This window comes from Stegostoma tigrinum, chromosome 24 (genome assembly GCF_030684315.1).
Source record: "Stegostoma tigrinum isolate sSteTig4 chromosome 24, sSteTig4.hap1, whole genome shotgun sequence".
NCBI classification, from domain to species: Eukaryota; Metazoa; Chordata; class Chondrichthyes; order Orectolobiformes; family Stegostomatidae; genus Stegostoma; species Stegostoma tigrinum.
In genome coordinates, this window is record NC_081377.1 from 19,751,704 (window position 1) to 19,773,419 (window position 21,716).

The following is a 21,716-nucleotide window of genomic DNA, read 5'->3' on the forward strand; positions in this document are numbered from 1 at the left end:
CTCACCTAGATCACTAATGCCCTCTAGTAGAGGAAATTCCCACATCCTTACTGGTCTGGTCTATGTGACCTACAGCAATGTGGTTGACACATAATTGCTTTGGTGTAATTAGTGACATGCAATAAATGCTGGTCGAGCCAGCAACTTCCACATCCCAGGAATGAATGAAAAGAAAATTAACAATGAAACTAAGGAGCTATGAGACCAAATTGTGATAACCTCAAATATGTAACAATTGAGCTCAGCTAATTGATCCACAATAGACACTTCTACTGAACTGATAATGAAATCACCAGAACACAGAATTACTTAATGAATTTGACAGAATTTGTGAAAAAATGTTCAATTTATTTTGTCAGTTATTTACACTCTGTTTTTCTGGCCTCCAAAGTATGAAGAAAATTGTTTGGACTTACAACTTGGACATTATTTAATAACACTGTCATTCTAAAGCTAACATAATACAATTCGAGTCTCAGCTATTAAACTGAAATGTTTGTAACCATTCAGAACACTCATTCAATCCATACCTAACTTAAATAATTAGTCCTACAACAGAGCATTAAGTTTAATTTTCAATATTTCAAAGTACACAATCATACAAAAGTAATAAACCGTATTATAGTGGAGCGAGCCTCCAACTCCTACAAGATAAAAATCCAAGCAAACGTGTACATTTTTAAAAATTCCATTCATTGCAATAGCATAAAACTGTTCTGAATCTGCTATTACACTCAAATGTATGTAACCATTCAGGACACCCACTCAATCCATACCTAACTTAAATAATTAGTCCCAAAACAGAACATTAAGTTTAATTTTGAAGATTTCAAAATACACAGTCATACAAAAGTAATAAACCATATCATAGCAGAGTGAGCCTTCAAATCCTGCAAGATAAAATCCACGCAAACATGTACGTTAAAAAAATTTTATTCATTGCAATAGCACATAACTGTTCTGGATCAGCCTTATGTTAAGACTTGAACCACAAAATTTTAATTCATGATCACTTAAAACCAAATTTTGTATCTTCATTTCCCCAAACAGTTGTAAGTTGAGTCCTCTTTGCTTCAAAATACAAAATACAAATCCCATACTGCCTACCTGCAGACCAGTGAGTAACATGTACCTTTCCTTTTCCTGGATACCAATGCTCAGAGAGTCACCTGAATGGGCACTATAATCTGAAGTTTAGGCAGAAAATCAGAGAGACCATTTCTAGCAATATTCCACATCCAGATCTAGAAAAAGTGGCAGGATATCTAAAAACATCAGGCCATGAGAAGAAAGAGTAATAATGACAATCTCTGTACTATGAGTCACTGATTACTGAGGCAAAGAGTTTTACCTTATTATAGGCACTGTATGAAACATAAATTGTTGTTTTGCTTGTGAATTCTATAATTCTGAACTCCAAGGAGTCCAAACACCAAAGATATTTTATAAACCTCAATATATCATAAAATGAGAGTGATAAAGATTTTTTTTAACTAAAGCTGAAGAGAATAAACATCATTTGCTTTAACAAACTGAGAAGCAAAGTAGATAGTGACATGGGATATTTATTCTCTATATTTCACATGACCAAAAACTAAATCATATGATTTCAAGCAAAGTGAACATTTGGAGGAAGTATGCTGAAAAATATTGATTTGTCAACAATGATAAGTAAATTAAAATGAGGTTTTCTCTAATTTCTGCCATTGAGGAGTTTCTATCTGAAATGTGAAAGATCGATTCGATTGAGAGTTCAATGTATAAACAAACTACGGCTGCCAGCAGCACCACAACACTCATTGGAATTAAAATGATAGTAATGCATACCTTTCCATTTCCACAAATGCTTACTCTTCTAAAATAAGGCAAAACATGGGTTTTATATTTGTTCACAATTGCTTTTAATATAACACAAGAGCAATAAGTGGTTGTCTTGTCAGCAACACTCACATTTCCCATGAATAAATAATAAAAGTACAATTCCAGGACCACTTTTGAGTAGAAAATGTTGGTGTTGAATATCTACTACCTATGTACAATATTAGACAGGACAGTTTGCCAAGACAATTGGCTCTTTGATAGCTGCATTTTGTTTTTACTATTGAGCATGGAAGAAATCCAGAGAAAGATTTCTTCCAATCACATCCCAAGATTCACTTCCTTTTTAACACTCTTCACATAACATCAAAACAATTGTTGTAAAACTGTAACTGGATATTTTGTTGAAGTATTCAGCCCTCACCCCATTTATGAGGAATGAGGAACAAATATATAATTGCTGCCTTTAACCCCCTGTTAGGCCAAGGAATGTAGGTATCGTTGGAATCTGTCTCGAGAACTCCTCAAATAACTATTGTTTGTTTACTTCCTGTTTAAAGAAAAATCTGACTTGGAATTTGTTTACTCAGTCACTATTCTCAATTTTCTCATAAATTTGGACTTTTTCATCTGCATCGTCCAGGATTTCTTGTACTGCATGAACTTCGTTGCTTCCTGAACCCTCGCCCCCTGAGCTTAGGATCTCAGTCTCTCCATCTGGCTCCGTGGACATCCAGCCAGATTCTTTGTCACTTTCCTGAAATTCCATATCCTGCTCAGGCTGTGCTTCCAGGTCAATAGGCTCATCATCATGACCGGAGTTCATTAGACATGCACAGTTATTGCACAGTCCATAGCACTTGCCATCATGTTGCACAATTTTAGCTGCGATGCCGGTGAATGGCTTCCTGCAGACCTTGCAGATAACCAGCTTTCCAGATTTATGGATCTAGGAAAAGTTCAAACAAAATATAAAAAGGAGGAAAATAGAAGCCATACATAATATCATTGATTGATAAAGACTTCTGTGTAGTAGCAGAATGATTGGAAACTGGAAGACAGATTTAAAGGAATTGACAAAACAAATCATGGATGACTTGAGAATTGTTTTTAAATGCAGTGAACTATTGTGAACTGGAAGGGGAGTAACAATCCCAAGGGAAGTGGATAAATAGCGGAAGGAAACAAAACTTGAGCTGTAGAGAAAAGCAAAGAAGCAGGGCTATTTTGAGGGTGCTACCAAAGACCCAGCACAAGCACAGTGCTTGCATCTTCTGTCAAATAGCATCTTGTGTCCTGTATATTTTAAAGAGCTCATTGTACACATTCACATCTGTTCCATCATGTTAATTGTAATGTTTTGGGGAATGGGGTCAAGTGATGTACTCCCAATATAACAATTTATATAAAACATTTACCATATCAAACATTAAATCAGTAAAACAATAGTAATTCTTTTTTGAAAATCGGCAAAATAACTTTCAACTTCAGCTCCATCACTACTAAAGGGAGTAGATCTACTATATATAGTATTTAAAGCCAAAACTTTGAAATTGCTTTCGTTCAACCTTGAGCAAAGTTTTTTTTTGATTTTAGAAGCTTTTAATCATAAATCATCCATAATCTAATGGACATCTATTATTGTCTGTCTTTTTTGTACAAATATAGATGGCCCATTAGCTAGCCTATAATTCAAATAATAACAAGAGTGCAGACTGATTCCTTTTCCAGTTGAGGTAGATTTTGGGCTTGCCTCTTCACCCTGCCCTGAGTGTGGAAGAGAATTCTGAACCACTACTGGCAAAAATGCCAAGAAAACAGCTCAAGATGATAGATCAGACTTCAGCCAACATCCTTTACTTCAGCAAAGCACGTATGAATGAATGAATAGTGTTAAGTAAGCTGTTTTTTTATTGAGAGTCTAAAGCAGAAGTGCAGATCAAATAGGACAGCAGGACAGAAAAATGAGTCAATCATGAATGTACAATGTTAAATTATCAACTTTGTGTTTAAAAACCCTGTAGGAGAGGAAACGAAAAAAGCTAATCTCATCAAAGTCGTAGTTCTGGTACTTATCAGTCATACTTTCCCCCAATCCAGTTTACTGATTAAATAACTTTTGCAACTGTAAATAATTTGCAATCTCAAACTGCAACAAGTCTTCACACTCACAGTTAGGACATGGCTACGGAGATGCTCAAGCCGTGTGAATCTCTTCCCACAGGAGTCACAGGGATATGGTCGCTCTCCTGTATGTGATCGAAGATGCCGCTTCAAGTCAGATTTCCGCTTTACTGTATGCGTACAGAATGGACACTTGAATCTCATCTTCGGTAACATATTGCAATCTCCTTGGAAAAAATGCAATTGTTCAGCAGAACCTTCTTATACAGGAATTAAAATCATAGATCATAGGACCATAGAATCCCTACAGTGTAGAAACAGGCCCTTCAGCCCAGAAAGTCCATACTGACCCTCACAGCATCCCACCCAGACCCATCCCCCTATAATCCACCTAATTTACACATCCCTGAACACTATAAGCAATTTAGCACAGCCAATCCACCTAACCTCCACATCCGTGAATTGTGGGAGGAAACCAGACCATCTGGAGGAAACCCATGCAGACATGGGAAGAACATGCAAACTCCACACAAACAGTCACCCAAGGGTGGAACTGAACCCAGGTTCCTGGCGCTGTGAGACAGCAGTGCTAAAAACTGATCCACCGTGCCGCCCATTATCAAATATTAACAATGTTCTACATATGCATGTGACTAGATGAATGAATGCAAGTATAAATGTTATATTAAAAATGCCTGTCTGTGGCATTTAAATTGTTGGTTTTTTCTTATTCCAGGAATTCCACCTAAGAAAGCTAAACTTACATTGTATTCCCATCACAAACTTTTGCATTTCTTCAATTCACACAGAAATGGACAGCACAGTGCACCTTACCATTTTTCCTCCTGCATATCTGAAATTTGCAATTAGCAATCAATTAAAGTGGCAGCAGTGCCTATCAAATTACTGGACACTTATTGAAATACTAATATGCAGCAAATTTACAGATTTGATTTCATACATGTAGGTTAGATTGTCTTCAGATAGTAGTGAAACTAGATAGAGAAAACAAAAATAGCCAGACACTGAAACACACTAGAAATATGCCCTCCATCCCATTCTGACACAAAGATATAAACCACTTTACCGGCACCTTCTCCACTCCAATCACCCACAACTTCCAAAATTGTAGGCATTGGAGGATACCAATCTTCAGCTTTTCGACCTCTACCTCGTGAAGGTTGCCGTATTGAATCGCCGTTTCGTCGTGACAATGGCCAGTCCCTGGGCAAAACATCTGGCTCATGCCTGAACTGATAACTCACATGAGGGGCACTCAGTTCAGAATCTGATGTTCTTTTTTCCTCAACTTGAGGAATAGCGTTTATGTTTTCAGATGTTCTGGCAGTCACACCAGAACCACACAGATTACTGACTTTGAAAACAGAAAGTTCAGGCACTTCCTGATGTGCTCGATTATTCACAAAGGAGTTTGGCAGATGGTCTCTTGGAGAATGCTGGAGGTTTGCAACTTGTTGATGAAAGTTGAAGTTTCTCCAGGAATGCCCAACAATAGACCCTTGATCAGTGTTTTTTTGAACATGAATAGAGTTTGTCTCCAGGCCTCGGTTGCTGGTATACAAAGATGACACATCCCCACACTTATTCTCACCATTACTGGAATGATTGAAGTATCTCTCTTTTTCACTGATGTCCAAAGACGATTTGATGAAGCTTTTGCAGGCACTGATCACATCAGTCATCTGCAAGTAGCTGGCTGCTGACATCACATCAATCACATTTTGGCTCGTGAGGGACAGCCTCCCAGAATATATGAAGTCTAAAATAAGTGTAAATGCATCAGCAGAAAAGACATCAAAAGTTGCTACCGTAGGCTGTCCCACATCTTGTGCGTTATGTAAGAGAAGCATCCGAAAGTAGCCACAGCTGGCAAACAAAACATTACGATGACCCTTGAAGACTCTTCCCTCCACAATGATGCTGCAATCACAAAACATTTCTTGTTTGCGCTGTTCATTTAACTGTTGAAGCAATCGGGTTTGGTGAGAGGAGATCTCCATTTTGATAGCAGACTGCTAGGGAAAAGAGGAATGAAGGACATAATTTTACTGAGAGAAAATTGGTGCAGAAGTAGGCCATTCAGCCCCTTGAATCAGCTCTGCCATTCAATAGGATCATGCCTGATCTCCTACCTCCTGCAATCTTCCAGCACTTTCCTCATATCCTTTGATATCTTTAATATCTAGGAACCTACCAATTTATAATTTACATAGAATGGCAGAATAAATTCTTAGTTCATTCCAAGTAGCATTCTTTTTGCAAAAATGTTTCTGCATTAAGCAAGAAGCAGTGGAGATAATGGATGTGGTTATTTGATCTTCCAGGTTATCGATAAGGACCTATATAAGAAATTAGCATGTAAAATTAAAGTGCATCTGATTGGGGGTATTGTACTGACATGGACTGAGAACTGGTTGGCAGACAGGAAACATGAGTCGTAGTAAGTTGGTCTTTTTCCAAGTAGTAGCCAGGGTCTAGTGAGGTACCACAGGGATCTGTGCATGGACACCAGCTATTCACAATAATTTAATATAAATACAATATCTCACTTTGCAGATGACACAAAGATAGTTAGGAAGATGCAAAGATGCTTCATTGTAATGTGGACAAAATGAGTGAGTGGGTAAATGTATGGCAGATGCAGTATAATGTGGATATATTTGAAATCATTCAATTTGGTAGAAGAAAACAAGGTGGTGGGTTATTACGTAGGAAAGGTGGAGCAGCGACTAGACTTAGGTGTCCTTGTACACCAGTTGTTGAGTGTAAACATGCAAGTGCAGCAGGTGGTGAATAAAATAAATCTTCCGTTGGTCTTCACAGCAAGAGGATTCAAGTAGAGAAGCAGGGATGTCTTGTGATTGTAGAGGCCTTGGTGAGACCACAGCTGGGATATTGTGTGCAGTTTTTGTCTCCTTTTCTGAAGATAGATAGATTGGCCATGGAGAGGGTGCAACAAAGATATACCAAACTGATTCCTAGGATGGCAGGATTAGCGTATGTATAAAGATGAGATAGGTTAAGACCACACTCACTGGAGTTTAGAAGAATGAGGGGCATCTCATAGGAACTTATAACCTATTCTGACAGGAGTAGACAAAATAAACACACAAAGGCATTCCCAATAACTGGGGAATCCAGAACTAGGGGTCAAGTTTTAAGGATACAGGGTAGGTCATTTAGGACTGAGATGAGGAGAAAATTTTTCAGAGAATGGGGAGTGTCTATAATGCTCTTCCACAAAGAACATCTGAGGACAAAACACTGGAAATTTTGAAAAAGGAGTTCTTAGGTCTAAAGGGAAAAACGGGTACGGGGAGAAAGCACAGACAGTGTAGTGAATTGGACGATGAGTCATGATGATAGTGAATGGCGGAGCACACTTGAAGGACCAAATGGCTTACTCCTGCTCCTAACTTCTATGTTTCTAGACAATAAAAAAAACCCTGCAATAACACTGATTATTTTACTAAACCAAATGTATCAATAACAAGTACTCAAAATCCATCTGCTGAATTGCTTTGATATATCTCTACAAGATAATTTCAGTTGTTTCCTGTTCTGTCGTCTATTTTCTGAAGTTTCAAATAAACATTTTTTGTAGAAAGCTCTCCAATAAAACACAAGTAAGGGACAGGATTTTGGGCAGTACATCTAACTAGACTCATAGAATCATAGAGTCATACAGCATGGAAACAGACCCTTTGGTCCAACTAGTCCTCGCCAACCATGTTCCCAAACAAAATTGGTCCCGCCTGCCTGCTTTTGGCCCATATCCCTCCAAACCTTTCCTACTCATGTACTTATCCAAATGTCTTTTAAACATTATAATTGTACCTGATCCACCACTTCCTCTGGCAGTTCATTCCCACACACTAACCATTCCCTGAGTAAAATCTTTCTCCACTCACCTTAAAAATATGCCTCCTAGTTTTGAACTTCCCCACCTCAGGGAAAAGACCTTTGCTACTCATCTTATCTATTACCCTCATGATTTTATAAACCGGTAAGGTCACCACTCAACCTCCTATACTCCAGGTAAAAAAGTCCTGGTAAATATCCTGGTAAATCATTTAGCCCTCTTAAGCTTATAATATCCTTCCATAACAGGGTGACCAGAACTTCATGCAATATTCCTGAAGAGGTCTCACCGACATCTTGTACAACCTCAATATGAAGTCCCAACTCCTATACTCAAAGGTCTGAGCAATGAAGGCAAGCGTGTTAAATGCATTCTTAACCACCCTGTTTCCCTGTGATGCAAAATTTCGAAGATTTATGTAACTGAAACCCTAGGTTTCTCTATTCTACAACGCTACCCAGGGCCCTAACATTAATTGTGTAAATCTTGCCTTTGTATGTTTTACTAAAATGGAATACCTCACTTTTATCCAAAGTAAACTCTACCTGCCACTCCTCAGCCCATTGATGCCATTGATAAAGATCTCTTTGTAATCTTAGATTATCTTCTTCACTGTCTACTATACTACCAATTCTGGTGTCATCTGCACACTTATTAACCATGCCTCCAATATTCTCATCATATTAATTTATATGAATGACAAACAAAAGTAGACCCAGTAGATCCCTGTGGAACACCGTTTGTCACAGGCCTCTAATCTGAGAAACAATCCTTCACCACCACTCTGTCTTGTAAAGACAATTTTGTATCCAGTTGCCAAGACTATTGAATTAGTCTATCAGGTGGAACCTTATCAAAGGTTTTACAGGGGGTTCTGCTATAACTTTGTGTTCCAACAAAGCGAATTGGCTATAACGTGCCAAACGAATAGGGGAATTTGTGTTGCTTGTAAAACATGCACTTGTGTTGGCTATAATGCAATCCCTTCGGTGCATGAAGGAGTACACATTGACATCATATGATCGTTTTGCAGACTTTGTATTGAGCATGCTCAGGACTAGTGCCGAAAGAGTGTCCGCACTGGCATCACGTGATCATCATGCTTCCTGCGAAAGGTACGGTACTCCTTTTTTTTGGAAGAGTTTTAACGTCAAGAATGAAACTGACATTATCATGGAGGCTTTGGGTGATGTCAGTAAGGAGTACTTGCATGCAGTTTCAAGGAAGCTTCTCCCAGATGTTTTTCAAGATTTTAAAACCTTTGATCTGTCAGAAGAGCTCCCAAGAATCAAAGAACATTGTGTTCGTCTTACAAAGCAAGTTGGATTTGAAGAAGTGGAGAGTGGGAATGTTGAGTTGCTGCTTGAGTCCCACTGTAAAGACTACTCTACAGCTGATCTTCAAGAACTTGTCACGGAGGGGCAAGTAGAAGCTGGAGACAAAGATGATGAAACAGGATGCAGCACCACGAGAGCTGATGAACCGCAAAGGTAAAATAAATAAACCATAGATGAGGTTGTGTACAGGCCCCCAAACAGCAGTCAGGAGCTGGGATGCAAAATACACCAGGAAATAGAAAAAGTGGGTAAGAAAGGCCAAGTCACAGTGGTCACGGGGGATTTCAATATGCAGGTGGAGTGGGAAAATCATGTTGGTAGTGGATTGCAAGAAAATGAGTTTGTGGAATGTCTACGAGATGGCTTTTTGGAGCAGCTCATTGTGGAGCCCATAAGGGAACAGGCAATACTGGGTTTGATTTTGTGCAATGAGGCAGACTTGATAAGGGAGCTCAAGGTAAAGGAACCCTCAGTAGGCAGTGATCATAAGATGATAGAATTTAGTCTCCAATTTGAGAGGGAGAAGATAGAATCAGAGGTGATAGTATTACAGCTGAATAAAGGTTAATACAGAGGTATGAAGGGGGAGCTCGGCAGAATTGACTGAAAGAGGACTCTAGCAAGAAAGACAGTGGAACAGCAATGGCAGGAGTTTCTGGGAGTAATTTAGGAGACGCAACAAAGATTCATTCTTAGGAAAAAGAAGCATGGTACAGGGAGGATGAGGTAACCGTGGCTGACTAAGGAAGTCAAGGATAGTATAAAAGCAAAATAGAAAGCAAATGATGTGGCGAAGGGCACTGGAAAACCAGTGTGGGAAGCTTACAAAGACCAACAGAGGACAACGAAAAAAGATATAAGGAGGGAGAAGATTAAATATGGGGGTAATATAAATAGTAGCCAGTAATATAAATGAAGACTGTAAGAGTTTCTTTAGATATATAAAGGGCAAAAGAGAGGCAAAAGTGGACATTGGATCACTGGAAAATGACAGTGGAGAGTTGGTCGTGGGGAACTAGGAAATGGCTGAGGAACTCCATAATTACTTCGCGTCAGTCTTCACGGTGGAAGACACGAGTAATACCCCAAAAGTTCAAAAGAGTCAGGAGGCAGAGCTGAGTATGGTGGCCATCACCAAGGAAAAGGTTCTAGTAAAACTGATTGGCCTGAAGGTGGACAAACCACCTGGACCAGATGGACCACACCCCAGAGTTCTAAAGGAGATAGCTGAAGAGATTGTGGAAGCATTAGAATAGATCTTTCAGGAATCACTAAACTCTGGGAGGGTCTCAGAGGACTGGAAAATTGCTAAAGAGACACCCCTGTTTATAAAGAGAGTAAGGCAAAAGACAGAAAATTACAGGCTGATTAGCCTAACCTCGGTCGTGGGCAAAATTTTGGAGTCCATTGCAATGGATGAAATTTATGAACGTTTGGAATTGCGTAGTAAAATAGGTCAAAGTCAGCATGGTTTTGTCGAGGGGAGGTCATGCCTGTCAAATCTGCTAGAATTCTTTGAGAAAGGAATAAGCAGGGTAGACCAAGGAGAGCCAATGGATGTTATTTACCTTGACTTCAAGAAGGCCTTTGATAAGTGCCACACAGGAGGCTGCTGAGTAAGATAAGGGCCCACGGTGTTACAGGCAAGGTGCTAGCATGGATAGAAGATTGTCTGTCTGGCAGAAAGCAGAGAGTAGGGATAAAAGGGTCTTTCTTAGGATGGCAGACAGTGACGAGTAGTGTTCCGCAAGAGTCAGTGCTGGGACCACAACTTTTCACTTTGTATATTAATGATCTAGATGAAGGAACTGAGGGCATTCTGGCTAAGTTTGCAGATGATACAAAGATAGGACTTGAATATAAAAGCAGGGATGTACTACTGAGGCTTTATAAGGCTCTGGTCAGGCCACATTTGGAGCATTGCATGCAGTTTTGGGCGCCAAATCTCAGAAAGGATGTACTGGGCCTGGAGTGTGTTCAGAAAAGGTTCACGAGAATGGTCCCAGGAATGGAATGCTTAACATATGAGGAACATTTGAGGACTCCAGGACTCATTGGAGTTCAGAAGGATGAGGGGAATCTAATTTAAATTTTCAAAATACTGAATGGTCAAGACAAACTGGATGTTGGGAAGATTCTTCCATTGTTAAGAGAGTCTAGGACCCGAGGGCACAGCCTTCGAGTAAACGGAAGACCTTTCAGAATAGAGATAAGGAGAAATGTCTTTATCCAGAGAGTGGTGAATGTACAGAATTCACTGCCACAGAAGGCTGTGGAGGCCAGGTCATTGAGTACATTTAAGACTGAGATATAGGTTCTTGATTATCAAGGAGATTGAGGAGATCAAGGGTTACAGGGAAAAAGCAGGAAAATGGGGTTGAGGAACTTATCAGCCATGATTGAATGGTGGAGCAGACTCAATGGGCCAAATGGCCTAATTTCTACTCCAATGTCTATTGGTCTTTCCACTTCAGCTTTGTCTCTATCCTCAGGGAAATTGAGCAGCAGTTGCAGCTCTGAGAGGACAATGATTACAATGCAGAATGAAGCAGGGTAGCAGTTTGTGGAATTAAATCTTATTTGACACCTTATGAACAGCTTCTTCATGAAAGAATAAAATGGGCAAAAAAGGAAAAACTGGATGTCCTTTTTGAGCCAACCCCCAAGAAGTACTCAGAAGACAATGAACCACAGCCATCCATTTCTGGATTAACTATTTTTCATCCTAATCCTTCAACCACAATTGCACTTGGAGGTGATGATGATGAACCTTAGACCCCGCATTAATAATACAGCAATCTCAATAACTCCTCCCCATCAAGTCATCTTGATTTTTTTTCAAGGCAAGGTGTTAAATTTGCTCATTATTCGATATGAATTAAACATTTATTCAAACTGTGCTCCCCTTTGAGTTCGGTTGATGAGTGATATTTTTTGGTGGTCTATCCCTAACCCTGCTTTTCCCATACGCCCCGTTATTTCTATAGCACGATTTTCTATAACATGTTGTTGTGCAGGAATGCAGCTATTGGGTTACAGTAGAACCGCTGTACTAAAGGCCAGGTAAACAATGTGTACCACTCTGATCTCAATCTTTCTTGTTACTTCCTGAAAAAAAACTCAATCAAGTTATGAGACACGATTTCCCTCACACAAAACAATGCTGATTAGCCCTGATCATTCCTTGCCTTTCCAAATGCACGTTACTCCTATCTTTCAGAATCACCTCCAACAACGTCACCACCACTGACGTCAGACTCACAAATCTACAGTTCCCAGTCTTCTCCTTACAACCTTTCAAAAATAAAGGCACAACATGTGCCTCCCACCAGCTCTCTAGAACATCACCCGTGGTTATAGATGCTACAAATATTCCTGGTAGGGGATCCACGCTTCCCTAACTTCCCACAATGTCCTAGGATACACTTTTAATGTAAGAAAACTTAAAAGTCGTTTAAAACAAACTTTTTTAGATTATGACTCTATGGGTAACATAATTGAAATTGCTTTTCCAACAATATATATTCAAATGTGGGAGCATTACTAGCAGGCTAAGGAGAATTTATGAAGAATAGAGAAACGGCTGGGAACTAAAAGACTACTTTGTGCCTGTTTTCATTGAGGAAGACACAAGTAATCTCCCAGAACTGGAGTTTCAAGTGATTAAGGAGAATGAGGAGTTGAAGCAAGTTAATGTATTGGAGAAATTAATGTGGCTGCAATTTGTCAAATCCCAGGATGTGACATTCTATATCCCAGAGTGCTGTATGAGATGGCTGCGGAGATGATACATGGGTGACTATGTTCCAAAATACTACAGATACTGGAATAATTCCTGCAAATTGGAACATAGCAAATGTCACACCACTATTTAAGAAGGGAGCAAGAAAGAAAATAGGGAACTACATACCTATCAGCCTTAAGGAAAATTACTAGAATCTACTATAAAGGATATGATAAATAGATAAAGACAACAAAAACTGATTGGGGCTTCGTCAGCAGGATTTGAAAACAGAAAGTAATGTTTGACAAACTGAGTTTTCCGAAGACATTACTAACAAAACTGATAAAGGAAGGCTAATGAAGCTAATATATTTAGATTTTCAGAAGGCTTTTGATTAAGTTTTGACAAAGGAGACTGGGTAAAAAAATTCAGGCATGTGAGATAGGAGCTCATGTACTGACATGCATTATGATTGGCAGATAGAAAATAAAATGTAGGTATAAATGGGTCATGTTCACATGAGTACGCTGTAATTTGTGGCACCTCTGACCCTAATTGTCACAACATATATCAATGACTTGGAGGGTGGGATCAAACATAATATTTCCAAAGTTGCATATGATACAAAGCTAAGTGAGAATGTGCATTGTGAAGATGATGTAAAACAGCTTCAGAGGATTTGGACAGGCTTGGTGAATGGGCAAGGACATGGTAATGGAATATATTGTTGAAATGTTAAGACATCGGAAAGAACAGACGTACGAAAGGATCGAAGAGTCTTTATCAATAGTCAATGACCACTAATATGCAGGTGCAGCATGCTATTCAGAAGGCAAAATGAATGTCACTGCAAGGGAATTTGCATACAGGAGTAGTGAAGTCTTACTTCAATTATATAGGAGCTTGGTTAGATTGCACATGTGCACAGTTTTGTTCTCCTGGTTCAGTAAAGATATTGGTCCAAGACAGAGTGCAATGAAGGTTCTCCAGACTTGTCCCTACATGTTGGCCTGTCCTATGGTGAGAGATTGGGCAAACTGGGCATATATTCTCTTGGGTTTTGAAGAATGAGGTGATCACATTGAAATTTACAAAATAATTATCGAGTTTTTTGAGGATGTGACTAGAAAGGTTGATGAGGGTCGAGCTGTGGATGTGGTGTATATGGACTTCAGTAAGGCATTTGATAAGGTTCCCCATGGTAGGCTCATTCAGAAGGTCAGGAGGAATGGGATACAGGGGAACTTAGCTGCTTGGATACAGAATTGGCTGGCCAACAGAAGACAGCGAGTGGTAGTAGAAGGAAAATATTCTGCCTGGAAGTCAGTGGTGAGTGGAGTTCCACAGGGCTCTGTCCTTGGGCCTCTACTGTTTGTAATTTTTATTAATGACTTGGACGAGGGAATTGAAGGATGGGTCAGCAAGTTTGCAGATGACACAAAGGTCGGAGGTGTCGTTGACAGTATAGAGGGCTGTTGTAGGCTGCAGCGGGACATTGACAGGATGCAGAGATGGGCTGAGAGGTGGCAGATGGAGTTCAACCTGGATAAATGCGAGGTGATGCATTTTGGAAGGTCGAATTTGAAAGCTGAGTACAGGATTAAGGATAGGATTCTTGGCAGCGTGGAGGAACAGAGGGATCTTGGTGTGCAGATACACAGATCCCTTAAAATGACCACCCAAGTGGACAGGGTTGTTAAGAAAGCATATGGTGTTTTGGCTTTCATTAACAGGGGGATTGAGTTTAAGAGTCGTGAGATCTTGTTGCAGCTCTATAAAACTTTGGTTAGACCGCACTTGGAATACTGCGTCCAGTTCTGGGCGCCCTATTATAGGAAAGATGTGGATGCTTTGGACAGGGTTCAGAGGAGGTTTACCAGGATGCTGCCTGGACTGGACGGCTTATCTTATGAAGAGAGGTTGACTGAGCTCGGTCTCTTTTCATTGGAGAAAAGGAGGAGGAGAGGGGACCTAATTGAGGTATACAAGATAATGAGAGGCATAGATAGAGTTGATAGCCAGAGACTATTTCCCAGGGCAGAAATGGCTAGCACGAGGGGTCATAGTTTTAAGCTGGTTGGTGGAAAGTATAGAGGGGATGTCAGAGGCAGGTTCTTTACGCAGAGAGTTGTGAGAGCATGGAATGCGTTGCCAGCAGCAGTTGTGGAAGCAAGGTCATTGGGGTCATTTAAGAGACTGCTGGACATGTATATGGTCACAGAAATTTGAGGGTGCTTACATGAGGATCAATGGTCGGCACAACATTGTGGGCTGAAGGGCCTGTTCTGTGCTGTACTGTTCTATGTTCTATGTTCTAATTAAAGAGGGATAAATGCAGGAAAGATGCTGCCCCTGGTTGGGGATACAAGTGGGGACAAAAACTTAAAAATAAGGGGGAACACCACTTTGATCCATGAGGAGAAATGTTTTCACTCAGAGAGTTATGAGCCTTTGGAATTTCTGTCCAGAGGGCAGTGGAATTTCAGTCTTTGAGTATGTTTGAGTAGGGATTGATAGATTTCAGACAATCAAAATCACACAGAATTATGGGGTTGGCATAGGTAAGACACATCGAAATATCTGATCAGCTGTGATTGTACTGAATGGTTAGCAAAGCTCAATGGCCTATTTTTGTTCCTACATAAACATGTTCTGCCATATGCCAAGTTTCCTTCCTCCAGGAGCATTCCTGAAATCATTCATCATTTTCACAGGCAAGTTACATGTCATTACCACTCATTTCCTGTATGATTTGCCCAAAACCTCAACTCTCCTCAACCTCCTTTGCTCCAACAAGAATAGCCCTAGCTTCTCCTATTAGCTAAAATCGCTCATCCCTGAAACTGCTCATATGTACTTATCTACATGCAGTACATCATTTAGAAAGAAACACAAGTTGTTTTGTGCTATACAACAGTAACATTGACAAGTTAAGAAGACATTGTAAATTTTGACAGTAATGCTTCTTTTTTGGCTTTTTTTAAATTTATGAATTTTGTACTTGAAATACAAAAGTACAAACATATAAGCCAGGAACAGGTGTAGGCCACATGGCCCTCCAGCTCATTCTGCTATTTGGTATGTTTACAGTGATCTGATTGCAATCTCAATTCCATACACCCACTTAACCCCAATAACATTCCCCTGCATCCATGCCTCATGCTGCTTGCTTACCAAGAATCTCTCTACTCCTTCCTTAAAATTGTTCAAAGACTCTGCTTCCATTGCTTTTTGGTGAAGACAGTTCCAAACATTTGTGACACTTGATTTTAAAAAAATTGAGCCTCATTTCTGATTTACATGGGCAACTCTTTACTTTCAAACAGTGGCCCCAGTTCTGAATTCATTCTGAAGAGGAAACATCCCTTTCAAATCAACTCAGTCAAGATGCCTCAGGATTTTAAATGTTTCAATCAGATCACATCTACTTTTCTAAACTCAGGCAGACTCAAGCCTAGTCTGTCCAGCCTTGCCTCATAAGACAGCCTGCCTATTGTAGATATTTGTCCATTAAATCTTCCCTGAAATTCTTCCAACATACTTCCAAGCTTCCTTAAATAAGGGGACCAACAATGTACTTAGAATGCTAGATAAGCCCTCATCATTACCCTGTGTATTTTAAATATAAGCTCCTTGCTTTGCAATTCCCCACAGAATAAACAGCATTCTACATGTTATCCTAATTATTTACTGTAGCTTCAGACTAACCTTTTGCATCCCACAGCTCTGCAATCTCTCACCATTTGGCTACTATGCTTCTTTTTTATTCTTCCTGCCAAAATGAACAATTTCATATTTCCACATTATATTCTTTTTTCCACATTTTTGACCACTCTCTTAACCTACCTATATCCCTTTGTAGCCTCTACGTCCTGTTCACAATTCACTTTCCAACTTTTACTCTATGATCAGAAAATTCAGCAATCATACTTTCAGTCCCTTCATCCAAGTCATGGATAAATATAGGTTGAAGCCCCAACACTGATACCTACAGCACACCATTCATTACATCTTGCCAACCTTAAAATTATGCAGTAAACTTTCCCAGTTTCTAACTAGCTAACCAATCTTCCGTCAATGCCAAAGTACATACACTGAGTCCGTGGCAGCGATGAGGGAGCCAATAAGCCAAACTTACTTCACCATTTACAGAGGTACTTGTCTATGGCACGATCATTAGGAATGATAACCACACAAGTTAATATTGACACAAAGTCCAGTCTTCACATTAAAGTTGGCAATATTGCGTTGTGTACCCTACTGTTGAACTGAATACAATCAACTTCCAACTGATGTAGCAACTCAAAATTGGGCATCCATGAGATGCTGTAGGCTAATATAAACAGCTGAACTTTATTCAACCACAATAACCTCACAGCTAAGCATAATACCACAATCCATTACAAACTAACGGGAGATTAATCCTGGTTCAAAGAAGAGTGCAGGAGGACATGCTAAGAGCAGCACCAAGCATACGTAAAAACGAGGTACCACCTTGGTGAATCTAGAACTCAGGACAACTTGCACATCAAAGAACATGTAAAAAACAAGACTAACTGATCCCACAACCAATAGATCAGACATAAGCTTTGCTGTCATGCTGCATCCCATTATGACTGGCACTGGACAAGGGGGAAACTAAAAGGAAAGGGAGGCTCCACATATATTATCAATGATGATACAGCCTAGCCTATCGGTCCAAAAGACTGAATCATTTGTCCCATAGTGTCCAGGAATGTGGAAATGCAGGAATTATAGGGATAGAGTCAGGGATTCAGTTTGGATGGGATACTGTTCTTAGGGTCAGTGCAGATCTGATGGGCTGACTGGCCTCTTCATGCACTATCAGGATTCTATGATTCTATTTATATCCATCTTCAACTACAGAATGCCAAGTGGATGATTCACCTCAGCCTCTCTGTGAAATCCGTCACATCAAGGATGCCACACAACAACTAATTCAAATCACTATATGATATCAAGAAATGGCAGGAGGTATTGAGACTACAAAAACCTTTGGGCCTTGACAACATTTCACCCGTAGTACTGAAAATGTGTGCTCCAGAACTAGTCGCACAGCTAACCAGGCTGCTCTAGTGGTGTTAGAATATTGACATCTAGCAGACAATGTAGAACATTATCCAGGTAGGTCTAATACATAAAAAGCAGAACAAATCCAATATGACCAGTCACCACCCAATCAGTCTGTTCACCACTACCTTCGCCAGGTCAATAAAATCTGGCCTAACTAGCAAGGGCCACACCCCATGAACAGATAAAGTGGAACTTTAAAGTAGGTAAAAAAAAAATCACAGAATCCTCTAAATGGAAACTGGGCATATCTTACAAAATAACAAACTGTGGAGCTGGATGAACACAGCAGGCAAAGCAGCATCTCAGGAGCACGAAAACTGACGTTTCGGGCCTAGGCCCTTCATCAGAGAGGGGGATGGGAGAGGGAACTGGATTAAATAGGGAGAGAGGCGGAGGCAGACCGAAGATGGAGAGAAAACAAGATAGGTAGAGAGGACAGTATAGGTGGGGAGGTGATAGGTCAGTCCAGCGAAGATGGACAGGTCAAGGAGGCGGGATGAGGTGGTAGGTAGGAAATGGAGGTGCGGCTTGAGGTGGGAGGAAGGGATGGGTGAGAGGAAGAACAGGTTAGGGAAGTAAAGACAGGCTGGGCTGGCTTCCACTACATTGGGGAAACCAAGCAGAGGCTTGGGGACCGCTTTGCAGAACACCTCCGCTTGGTTCGCAACAAACAACTGCACCTCCCAGTCGCGAACCATTTCAAGTCCCCCTCCCATTCTTTAGATGACATGTCCCCCATGGGCCTGCTGCACTGCCACAATGATGCTACCCGAAGGTTGCAGGAACAGCAACTCATATTCCGCTTGGGAACCCTGCAGCCCAATGGTATCAACATGGACTTCACAAGCTTCAAAATCTCCCCTTCCCCCACTGCATCCCAAAACCAGCCCAGTTCTTCCCCTCTCCCCCACTGCATCACAAAACCAGCCCAGCCTGTCTCTGCCTCCCTAACCGGTTCTTCCTCTCACCCATCCCTTCCTCCCACCCCAAGCTGCACCCCCATCTCCTACCTACTAACCTCATCCCGCCTCCTTGACCTGTCCATCTTCCCTGGACTGACCGATCCCCTCCCTACCTCCCCACCTATACTCTCCTCTCTACCTATCGTGTTTTCTCTCCATCTTCAGTCTGCCTACCCCTCTCTCCCTATTTATTCCAGTTCCCACTCCCCATCCCCCTCTCTGATGAAGGGTCTAGGCCCGAAACGTCAGCTTTTGTGCTCCTGAGATGCTGCTGGGCCTGCTGTGTTCATCCAGCCTCACATTTTATTATCTTGGAATCTCCAGCATCTGCAGTTCCCATTATCACTGATATCATACGTACTTACAAAAGACTCTTTTGCAGGATTATGGGGAAATTGCTGTGGTGCAGGATTAAATAGAATAGTTCTTTCAAAGCAGTGATAGTCACAATAGGATAAATGGCCTATTCCGATGTTGCAAAATTCAAAGATTCCTTCTTTTATCCTACAGCTCATCAGTTATTCCCACATTCTTAAGAATGTTGGACAATTTAATTTGAACCGGGGTGTTTGAAAATAAGTTTTATTTTCACGCATGGCTGTCCACAAAACAACTTCCTATCACCAAATTTCATTATGAATTCTAGTCCACATTTGAAAGGGGAACTATTAGCCTTGGCACACTGCAATTACATTTTTGCCAGTTACTATACTCTTACTCCCAAGTTCATCCTTTTTACAGCATAACTAGAAAAATAGCAAACCTCCAACGACTTTAAATCTTTGCTTTATTAAACTATCAAAAATTGTATTACATAATAACATACACCATAAAATGAAAATGATGACACAAAAGGTATGACTTTAATACAAAATTACACAATGTGGTAAATTATCCTGCGCTCCAAACCCAAACATCAATTTATTTTTTAGAAGACTAATGCGCACAAATGGTAAAAACAAATGAAAAGTTTAGAATGTAGGGAAATCAGCCTATTTCTTGACTCAAGTTAATTTCTGCCAACTCAGTTGAGATTCCCATATGTCATCTTTATCCGATGATATCAACGGAGGGACAGGACTGCTTTCACCGGGAAGCGCCCGTATAGGCTGCTCACACTACATTCGCACGTTGAAAACAATCAGATCAGGAGTACTTAGAGGAAGCAACTGATAAACCTGGATAATTTGAGCTGGAAGATTTTTTGTAAAATTCCCCCAAAATGAAGGAGTGGACAACAGTGAAAACCTGGCGGGAAGCGTGGATAGATTCGGCTCACGTCTGCACTCAAAACCCGCCTCTTCCCAATGACCGATTCTAATTGGTTGGTTCGCATGCCAATCACAAGGTAGTGGCACAATGGATAACAATAGCGATAACGCCCAGGAGCCAATCGCCCGCCCGCAGCCCGGGAGTAACCGCCCGTGCTCGAGATCAACTGCGACTTCGCCTCGCGCTGCGGAGCTGCTACTAACCGTCAGTTTACGTCGAGCGCTGATCACCCCCTCACCCCCCCCGCGGGGTATCCGCCTGTTCAACGTGCGGTGATCCTCCTCAAGAATCCGCCCCTCGCTTGTTCGATGTGTGGTAATCCCTCTCCAACAGAATCCGCCTGGTCAGTCTCACTGCCACCCGTCTGCTCGGGGTGCGCTGCTTCCCCTCCAGAATCGCAGTGACCCCGTTCAGTCTCATCGCGCTGCGCTTGCCCTCCAGAGTCCGCGGGTGAGCCTCACCGCCACCCGCCTGTTCAAGGAGTAGTGACTCCCTTCCCCCAAAATCCGCCGGTTGAGTCTCCCTGGCTGCCTCCCGCCCACTCAATGCGCGCTGCACCCGCCGCCATTCACCCTGCTCCTGTCCCACTAGCCGTCATCCGCGTAAACTCGGAACGGGGCAAGCCCGGTGCAGAACCCAGGATTTACCTTCACCAGTTTGACCGATGGAGCCTCCGTGCAAATGAAACACCCGGTTTTCTGCGAGTCACTCGTACACACTTTCGCCACAATCTCGGTCACAGAGTCCGCCAGTACCGTGGGCTATATGCGGAGCCCCGGCCGCCAGACCAACTTTCCCTCCCTTACCGGGGTAACTGATGACCCCAAGCTCAGCAGCCCTAGGCTGTTAATTTGTATTTATGGTTTAATGCTGGCATGAAGCCCCGAACCTTTTCCTAACCAACGACCAACGCTGCACTCCACCCGGTCCGACCCGGACGTGCTTTTAACGCCCGGATTTACACCCGGAGGCACTAAGAGACGAAACACAGCACGAATAATTGAAATGCAGTTGCTGTGGTTATACTCATTTTGGCAGCTTTTGAGCAGCCAGTTTTCTCAGAGTGTAATTTTACTATGTAAGGTTTTATGTGGAAGCAGCAATCAACCGTTATTGCTTAGAGATCTGCCGACCCTCCCCAAGGAATCATTACAGGGAGAGCGACCGTCACAGCTGCATTGGTTCAAGCAACGATTATCCTTCCTGAGTACTTGGACAGAAGGGCGAAGAACAATTGGAGACAGAGAAATAAACTACACATTGATTAAGAGCCAAAAGTATAAATCTGAACGAGACTTGGCAGTCTTGATCTCCCTACTGTAGAGCTCATCTAAAAATTTCTAAAATTAACTGCTAGTCTACTCTTATTGCCAGTCTTATTTCTTCTTCACTAACCTCCAACTTATTGAATTTGGCTGGCATGTCATTTTAAGAATTCATCTGACGTACAGTAAACAGACTGTCGTTTCATCGTGTAGAATTTTCCATGGAACCCCAAGCTC

At 41.3% G+C, this 21,716-nt stretch overlaps 1 protein-coding gene across 2 annotated transcripts; it reads right to left on the reverse strand.

The window, feature by feature from the left end:
• Positions 1-360: 360 nt before the first annotated feature.
• Positions 361-21,137, reverse strand: LOC125465017 (zinc finger and BTB domain-containing protein 8A-like). 2 transcript variants are annotated; one of them, XM_048558053.2, is made up of 4 exons: positions 20,862-21,137; positions 5,030-5,975; positions 3,991-4,169; positions 361-2,767 (listed from the first exon to the last, which is right to left on the reverse strand). In XM_048558053.2, the coding sequence occupies exons 2-4, from the start codon at positions 5,961-5,963 to the stop codon at positions 2,405-2,407; spliced, it is 1,476 nt and encodes a 491-aa protein (XP_048414010.1). In that variant the 5' UTR covers positions 5,964-5,975; positions 20,862-21,137; the 3' UTR covers positions 361-2,404. The 2 variants fall into 2 exon arrangements, with proteins under 2 accessions (XP_048414010.1, XP_048414009.1); XM_048558052.2 differs by having other exon boundaries at positions 5,030-5,978.
• Between the last annotated feature and the right edge of the window lie 579 nt (positions 21,138-21,716).

What these genes read in the sequence shown, in the direction of transcription:
- LOC125465017 (XM_048558053.2), bottom strand. Translation starts at nt 5,963, where the DNA reads ATGGAGATCTCCTCTCACCAAACCCGATTGCTTCAACAGTTAAATGAA. An exon ending in TTGGAGTGGAGAAGGTGCCG is followed by an intron (nt 4,170 to 5,029) that starts GTAAAGTGGTTT and finishes ATTTTTTCCAAG; the next exon opens with GAGATTGCAATATGTTACCG. An exon ending in TCCGTAGCCATGTCCTAACT is followed by an intron (nt 2,768 to 3,990) that starts GTGAGTGTGAAG and finishes AACTTTTCCTAG; the next exon opens with ATCCATAAATCTGGAAAGCT.